This window comes from Nansenia antarctica, assembly GCF_963989245.1.
Source record: "Nansenia antarctica genome assembly, chromosome: 9".
In the NCBI taxonomy this organism is placed as follows: domain Eukaryota; kingdom Metazoa; phylum Chordata; class Actinopteri; order Argentiniformes; family Microstomatidae; genus Nansenia; species Nansenia antarctica.
Window position 1 is genome coordinate 24,291,620 of NC_137679.1, and position 8,967 is coordinate 24,300,586.

The following is an 8,967-nucleotide window of genomic DNA, read 5'->3' on the forward strand; positions in this document are numbered from 1 at the left end:
AAACAATTATTTATGTTAAGCAGTTAAGCGGCGCCTGGCATCTTGATTCCTTGCACAAACAGCCAAACGTGTGTCATTGTTTACCTATTGAGTTCCAGCTCACTAATATGCGTCTGTGTTTGCTGTCAATCCTGATGTCCTGACTTTGATACTCCTAATTCCCCAATCAGAGGGACAAGAGGGAGAAAGAAAAATGATCATTTTGAGTGGTTTCCCTAGAGTAGGTTCCTTGTTATGGATAACAAACTCCCACTAAACGCACCTTGTTGGATAAAGGCTTGTTAAATAGCTTTGTTTACAATGTGATTGTGCCGCTGTGTGTTATATGTGCAAACGCAGACGTGCAAGGCTACACCTATTTGTCTTCGGTGTGCTTACGTGAGTGGGTCTTTATGTGTTGAGTTAAGTAATCTGTTTACCCATGGCTTGAAACGTAGGGAAAACCAAATACAGACGTGCCTTATCACATAGCTAGCTACCTCATCGCTCACCATGGCTGCTCTGTACATGAACTGGTGCTGTTTGGGATTTCAGATTTATTTTTAACTCTTCTGTGGACTTCTATGGAGATCCAAACCAACATCTTGGAAAGTTGCATTCCAAAGTTACATAAGAAAGGTTTTTGAATGCTTTTGAATAGTTAGTGAATTGTTATATTCAGTTGTGAAATCATGCTGTTGCAGTGGGCTATTGTCGTGTGAGGTTGTGGATGTTGTTTACTCTTCTTCTTAGGTCGGTCTCCATGTAGAGGACAGGAAGTGTGTCAGCAGTGTCTCTGTCCTCTCTGAGACTGACGCTAAGAGGAGAGGCTTTTGAGAATATAATAACCATAATAACATGCGCTACTTTTCTAATGGGCAAACAGAGCTGTTAAAAGGTGGCAGGGTTAAACGGATGCAGAGCAGAGTAATTGCTCCCAGCTTCGACTGGCTTCACCTTCGACTGGCCCTCCCAGAGCCTAGTGTGGAGCTGTAGAGAGACAGACCAGAAGTCTGTTAGTCAGGAGTCACCCAGCCACCCTGTACCTGTACCTGTACCTGTACCTGTACCTGTACCTGCCCCTGCCCCTGCCCTGGGTCTGGGTCTAGGTTTGGGACTAGGCCTGTGTCTGGCTGTGAGTCTGAGTCTGGTTCCACACCTGCTGTAGCACTGACTGAAGAGGAGAGAGAGCAATCATCCCTGCTGGTCTACCACTGACAGTGATGCCTCCTGAGTTGAGGATTGATTATGTGTTCAGCGTTGCTACAGTTAATTAAAATGTCAGCTCAATGGAGAACTGCATACTTTTTCTCTGATCCTAAATCTATTGGTGTGGATTGTTTGGCCTTTTCAATAAACACATCTAATGTGCTGTATAGAATGAGAGAGAGAGAGAGAGAGAGAGAGAGAGAGAGAGAGAGAGAGAGAGAGAGAGAGAGAGAGAGAGAGAGAGAGAGAGAGAGAGAGAGAGAGAGAGAGAGAGAGAGAGAGAGAGAGAGAGAGAGAGAGAGAGAGAGAGAGAGAGAGAGAGAGAGAGAGAGAGAGAGAGAGAGAGAGAGAGAGAGAGAGAGAGAGAGAGAGAGAGAGAGAGAGAGAGAGAGAGAGAGAGAGAGAGAATGTGTGTATAAGGCTATAGTTGCTTTGGTAATAATATCCAAACAGGGAACATTGGAGGAGAAATATGGCACTGTTCTCTTTCAATCGACTCAGTTCGACATCTCACTATGGGCATATGTACTCCTGCATTCCCTTCCCATTTGCTGAAACCCTGGTAAAGGCCGGGAGCGGTCTTGTGTGACTGACCTTGCCTAGTCCAGCCAATAAAGGCTACTGCAATGTGCACCCATTTAATTCACTCGCTTATTTGCAAGCTTGTTGCAGCATTCCGATAGAAACCTTGCTACCTAGCTAAACTGTACCATTGGAAAGTAAACAGCTCTCCCCGGGGCCATAGGTTTGCTTATTTCTTCTTAAAGGAATTCTGCTAATTCAGGCTTCACTCTTACCGAGTTCTCTCTAGTTTGGTTCGCCAAACTAGCCTTCTGGGCTACGTCTATTGTCTCCCTCAGATACCTTGTGAGTTTGTTGCTAGCTAGTGGGTGAACACGTTTGCATGCTTTTCGTTTCAGTGACATTAGCTAGCTTTCACAAGTCTTATGGTCGACTGAGCTTTCTTTGTCAACACCACCATCAAATCGCTCTCCTATTTTACTATACTCATTGATAAAAATAGTGTGTTTTCTACACAGGTCATTAGCATTGCTTGGCTAGTTAGCCAATGGGGGGGCGCATGGCAGTAGCCTTTATAGGCTGGACTAGGCTGGACTAGGCTGGGTCAGTCATGTGAAGCCTCCCGGCCTGTCCTGGCCATGGTTGAATAGGGTTTCAGCGAACAGGGAATGCAGGAGTGCACATGCCCATCGTGAGGTGTCAAACCGAGTCAACTGAAAAAGAACCAGGGTTCCATATGGAACCCAACGTTTGGTTAAGTTGACTCTAATGAGTTTTCCCCTCATAGCCCTCTTCTCGTTTATCTCTTCCCCTGTTTCCTTTCTCACTCTGACACAAACACACATGTCAGTGCTTAGCTAGACAGATTCTAGGCAAAACAGACATTCAGTTCAAAAACACAAACGCAGACTGATATTCTTCACTCTCCAAACAGACCCCATGTGCGCACGTAGACCTACGTAGATTCTAAACACAACACCACGAGCACAGGAAAAGGCCTGGCTCATGTTGTGCACTGCACATTGTCTTCCCCCCCCAAGCTTAACATTAGATAGATTTCTAACCTTTGTCCTGCTCATTCCTGAGTTCCCGAGTTCCTGAGCCACTGATTTCACAGGCTCCTTTTCCCAGGCAGTGTCTGTGTGAAACCTAGATACCATCGACCAAATTGTTTTTTCTCCCTCTCATCAAGAAAGGGTACGGAGGCCATTTGGCCTTTGTGTATGTGTGCACAATTTCAAAGTGAGTTTACCTTGATGTGTGGGCTCCATTTGATTTGAGACAATAGAGGGCCATAAACAAGTTGTGGCTGAGTTCTTTGTGTGGCCTTAGCTGTGGAGCAGTAAAAGCTGAGCTCAAAGTAGAGGAGCAGGAGTGTGGAATTCACTAATGGCACATGCATGTGGGGGCCCCTGAAGAGAGGGGGTCATTTCAGCCATCAGTGTGTGCGCAAACACACAGAGAGCCTGTCTGCAGCTCCTTCTCTCCCTCCCCCCTCTCTCCCCCGTCCGTCCCTCCCTCCCTCCCACCCTCCCTCCCTCCCTCCCTCTCCCCAACACAGCGAGCCTTCAACCACCAGGCTTTTTGTCTGTGCAGGTCTGCTTAACGTTTTTCCCTAATCTTTGTATAAACTTCACTAGTGCGGGTCACTCGGGAGAGAGGTTTTGTTTGATGAGAGGTGAGTGAGGCAGTATGTTGATGAGAGGTGAGTGAGGCAGTATGTTGATGAGAGGTGAGTGAGGCAGTATGTTGCTGTGTGGATCTGCGTTGCTCCACCTTAAAGGCGTTTGTTAATGGGGCGGGCGGTCATTAAGCCCTGCGAGCAGAGAGAGTGAAAGGAATGGGGCCACAGGCCCGGGCTTTAAATCCTCTGTGCCAATAGACTCTCTGAAGCAAAATAATGGCATCACTCTGTGTGTGAGTTAATGGGAGCTGATAGTATGAAGGCTGGGGGGTCAGCGGGTCACGGGCTTGTGCTAAGTTGTCAGGGAGCTGAATGCCGTCCCTCGGCCCGCAGCAGGGGGAAGAGGGGGGAGGGGGACCCCCTGCCTGGCCCTCTCCCTGCACCCCCCCCTCCCTCCAGGAATGTGGGGAAGAGGAGGGGAAGAGGCACCCTCCTCTCTCCTGGAGTAAAGGGCTGAGAGATGGATGGGAGTTCCCAGAGCAGCTCCAAGTGCTTGCCCCCCCCCCTCTCTCTTCCTCCTCAGTCTGCCCCTTCTCCCCTCTGTACAGAAATATGAAATGTGCATCAGCAGTGTAGAGCAGAGTCTCAGTACTCAGCGCTGTGTGTATGTGCAGTACGCTGAAGACAGAAGTCCACCCAGGGAGCTTTAACTCACTGTGAGTGCTGAGGGCTGTCATTGAAAAGAGTCCACAGACTGCAGCCATGAAAGCTGAATTAACAGGCTGATTTACAGGGGCAAGATGGTTGTGAATGGGATAGCAGCTCTATGTCTTACTGTGTTAAGAGGTTTTCCTCTTGATCAGCTTTGGGCATCGTGTTTTTTTCAAAACAAATCAACTTTATTTTCTGTTAAGTGTACATATTGATTGCTGCAATCAATCTTACACCGCCTATTACACCAAGAAGTAACCTATCATCTTTGAAATGTTAGTAAGCCATAATATTACGGTCACTTTAGTTATCAGGAGCAATGAGTGGTCAGAGACAGAATGGTCAATCTTCTAGTTTCTGTGTGGTGCCCCCCTGAGGCAGTGTGAGAAAGTGCAGGGAAGTCCAGACCTGACTGACCTTATAACACCCCTACCCCCCAGGATATCTATAGCAACCGCTGGTGTGTGTGTGTGTGTGTGTGTGTGTGTGTGTGTGTGTGTGTGTGTGTGTGTGTGTGTGTGTGTGTATGTGTGTGTGCGCGCGCGCTTGTGTGCATGCATGTGTGTGTGTGTGTGTGTGTGTGTGTGTGTGTGTGGCAGCTTTATACAAGGCTTAGATTTCAATACAATGCCTCCTCTTGTATTTATAGAGAGGACATCTGCTGCAGACAATAAAAAGAGATAGCTAATCCCCTTAAACTTAATCCTTCCTTTTTACTGAGCCTGTATGCTTTTGTTTTTGTTTGGTTTAATAAGCATCTCTCTCTCTCTCTCTGTGTGTGTTCCTTCTAGATGCCAGTATGTCACCTGACGCCCCCAAGCAAAGCCACTGGTGTAACGTGGCGTACTGGGAGCACCGCACACGCGTGGGCCGCCTCTACACAGTGTACGAGCACTCCGTCAGCATCTTCTACGATCTACCTCAGGGCACGGGCTTCTGCCTGGGCCAGCTCAGCCTGGAGCACCGCAGCAGCACCGTCCAGCGCACGCGGGGCAAAATCGGCTACGGCATCCTCCTGAGCAAGGAGCCGGACGGCGTGTGGGCCTACAACCGCAGCGAGCACCCCATCTTCGTCAACTCCCCCACCCTGGACGTGCCCAACAGCCGGACCCTGGTAGTGCGCAAGGTGATGCCGGGCTACTCCATCAAGGTGTTTGACTATGAGCGCTCCTGCCTACTGAGGCACACCACAGACCCTGACCTCCTGGACGGGCCCTACGACCCCAACAGTGTGCGCATCAGCTTCGCCAAGGGCTGGGGCCCCTGCTACTCCAGACAGTTCATCACCTCCTGCCCTTGCTGGCTGGAGATCCTGCTCAACAACCACAGATAACACACACCCACAGAACGGACCCCACAAACTATCCCAAATATCGTCTACCTAGATTTAATATAAAGTTTTATATATTATATGAAATATATATTATACTTGTAAATACGGAGTCATTTTTACAATGTAATTATTTATGTATGGTGCAATGTGTATATGGACAAGAGGAAAAAAACGGAAAATGCACTTTGGCTTATATATATTATATATATAAATATATATAAAGATAAAGAATCTTTCAATACCAATTTGAGAAATTATACAGCAAAAATAGGATGAGCCTGGTTTTGGTGTATAGTTTTCATATACTATTAATATCCAGACAAAAAGCTAACACCATTCACACATTGATAATAAAGTATTCGCATAATATTTCCCCTTGCTTTGTGTGAGTGATTGATCAGCTGTTTATTCAACATCTTCCAGAAACCTCCTCCCTGTCTTAAATGTTGGTTAGTCATACCTGTACCTGACTATATCCGTAGTGTCAGTAGTAGTGTCAGTAGTAGTGTCAGTAGTAGTGTATTCTGAAGGAAGGATTTTCATTTTCAGGGTGCCACCCACAGGTCGACCGACAGTAGTATTTTTACAGCACTACAGTGCCTTTCATGTCATGTGCAGTCACTGTGCCGAGGGCGGAGGTCCTTCAGCCTCTCCCTCAGACACCAATCTGGGGCACAGATGATGTCAAGATCAGAGATGAGCTTGCCCTTCTCACTTCCTTCCTACCACTGTACCACAGCAGGAAATGACATGAGGTAGCACTTTAGGATCATTGTGTAGACCAGGAATGCCTGGATGTTAACATCATGTCATACTAAAGAAGAGAGCACCAGGAGGTCTGCGTCAGTGAACCGTCCTCCTGTCCCGTCTGGCTAGAGTGAGAAGAAGAGATTGGCAGAACATGACGAACACATCATCACACATTCAGCTCAGACACCTTTCACGTAGTACGCTACAGTAGTTGTGCTCGACTTGTCTTATTTCAAATGAGATGTTGATATGTTAATACCCACAACACACAACACAGGTCAGTCGTGTCCTGAAGAGAAAAGCAGTGATTTGACAAAGAGAGCAGAGGAACCAGAAACCCTTGAGGTCCTAAGGATCCTAAGGAGCCCCAGTGGCCAGAGTTGAGAGGACATGTCGGGAGTGGAGGTATCTGTCTGTGTAGGGTGGAGGGATGTGATAATGCTACTGTTCAGGGTTGAAGGGGGGTCTACACTAGGGGAAGGGGCGGACCCTCCAGTCTCACAGTCTCGCTCTGAAACACAACACCTCTGGTCAGTGGTTCAACTTCAAGGTACAATTTGCACGGTCACAGCTCCGCTCCACCGACAATGACCATTGTTAGAAACGACCAGGAGATTGACCAGGGATTCGGCACTGTCCTGAAATCCGGCATGTTGATATCGGAATGTATGCGCACACAGAAAACCGAGAAGTTTTACAAGCCTATAGGAATCCTAAAAAGTGCAGCCAAGGTGGATGTGGTTTAGCTCGCTTCCTTTGTAATTGCTGGTGTTGGTTGTCAGAGTGGTGGTGTTGGTGGTGAGAGGGGGGTGTATAGATGTCTGCCAACATTCAGCAATAGAGCCATTCAGCATAGAGGCTCAGTTTCTACCCTAATGAGGGCTAAGGAGCGCAGTTACAAGAATGTGATGTGTTTTTAAAAGGTGTTATAATACTCCAAGAGATGTGGCCTTGAAATTAAATAAACATCATTGACTTACCTTTCAGATTTACACAGTGATTGGTATGTGAACAATGTTCTCCTTTGCATTAAAGGGCACTCAGAAATGGCACACTTTTCTGAAGTTGAGACAGCCTCTCCGACCTTACTCTCTTACATTACAAGAGAGGGGCTGAGATGCCGTCCTCATGCGGTTTGTCTGGAACCTACCCTGTGTAGACTAACCCTAACCCTAACAGCAGAGAGGAGTGGCTCCTCTACTTTCATTTCCTCTCCTCTCCTCTCCTCTCCTCTCCTTTCCTTTAATTTCCTCTCTTCTTTTCTCCTCTCCACTCCTCTCCTCCCTTCTAGTCTCCTCTCCTTTCTTTTCCTCTCCTCTCTGCCTCTGCTGTGCACCCTACAACTGGGGGCCATTATCCCTCTTCTTTGTGCCTCTGTTATGGGAAAAAGGCCTGGATCACCACAGGAGAGGAACTGGCACACAGTCATATGGGGTATCTAGCGAGAAGCTCAGACACATAGTGCCCAGATTACTCAACCAACCACACCAGGGTACCAGGGCGCCTAATTAGCCTGTGATGCACATCCTTTTACTGCACATCCAGTTGCATCTCTGGGAAAAGTGCCCTGCTTCTCCTCCAGAGCTCAAATAGTTGTGGCAGCTAGCACTGTAACTTTGGGGTGGAGGGGAGGAGAACGGAAAAGCCATGTAAGCAGCTTTGTGTGCTCCACTACCTCAGGAATGGTATTGATTAGCAGGCTGCTGCAGCCCTCGCTCATTTCTGAAGATGTCTGTGCTGCTATGTGCCCAAAACTAGGCGGCCATTTTGTTCCACTGTTTATGACATACTGTGCTGTAGTTCTGGAGAGTTCTGCAAATACTGTGAAAGTGCAGGAGAGAAAACAATAGGAGCTTTTCCAACACCAACAGTTCTTTCTATGCATATAAAATTGCACAAGCGCAGCCACACACTCTCACATGTTTGATAACCCCTGAGCATTATTGCTGTGTGTGTGTGTATGTGTGTGCGCGTGTGTGTGCGTGTGCATATGCATATAGTATGTGTGTACTGTGTGTGTGTGTGTGTGTGTGTGTGTGTGTGTGTGTGTATTATGTGTGTGTGCACGTATGTGCAACTGTTTTTTAAAGCTCTGAGTTTTGAAACCTTGTTATTACGGCTCCTGTCCTGCCAAAGCCTCAGTGCATTCCACAGACTATAGATTCCAGGCTGCAAGCCCTCCCAATGCCTGGCTTTCTGAGCCATGTGCAGTACAGGAAAGGCTATGCAGATACTGTATACTCACTGTTAATCCACCTTTCATTCACCTGATCTATTCCTTTGCTCAACAGATTGAACATGTAGGCAGTGTAGAGAGACAAGGGCATGTCTATAAAATATCTTAATATTTATATCCATTTTGATTCCTTTTACCACCATAGACACAGGTCAAATGCATCCCAGGTGAAACAACGTATTTGTCCTGTGTTCCCTATAGACGTTGGACCAGAGAGAGAGAGAGAGAGAGAGAGAGAGAGAGAGAGAGAGAGACAGAGAGACAGAGAGACAAAGAAACAGAGCATGTGCCTGGAGAAGCACTGACAAGCTGTGGTGGTGTTGGGGTACAGCTGTGGGGCTACTGCAGCTCGCTACCACTCCGTTTGATGACCCCATCCAGCACATCTGGCCCCGACACAAACACAGTGAGGTAATAGGCATGTTTGAAAAGGAGAAAAGATTACACAGAGTGCCTGGAACACTTCCTGCTCTCTCCCCTCTCATGAGTGCAGGCCTTTCGGAAGTCTTCTTCTCACCTTAGCTGAGGGCATTAATTACAGCTCCACACAGCCGCCATGCTCGCCACTTACTGGGCCTGCTCACACACGCCACGGCCGCGCAG

The 8,967-nt window shown here is 47.5% G+C and overlaps 1 protein-coding gene across 1 annotated transcript in view; it reads left to right on the forward strand.

Moving 5' to 3' along the window:
• Positions 1–5,546, forward strand: part of smad6b (SMAD family member 6b) — a 25,076-nt gene extending 19,530 nt beyond the window's left edge. The window contains exon 4 of the mRNA XM_080539911.1: positions 4,837–5,546. Coding sequence (XP_080396037.1) covers positions 4,837–5,378 — 542 coding nt within the window. The 3' untranslated portion in view covers positions 5,379–5,546. The remainder of the gene's footprint in view (positions 1–4,836) is intronic.
• Positions 5,547–8,967: the final 3,421 nt, after the last annotated feature.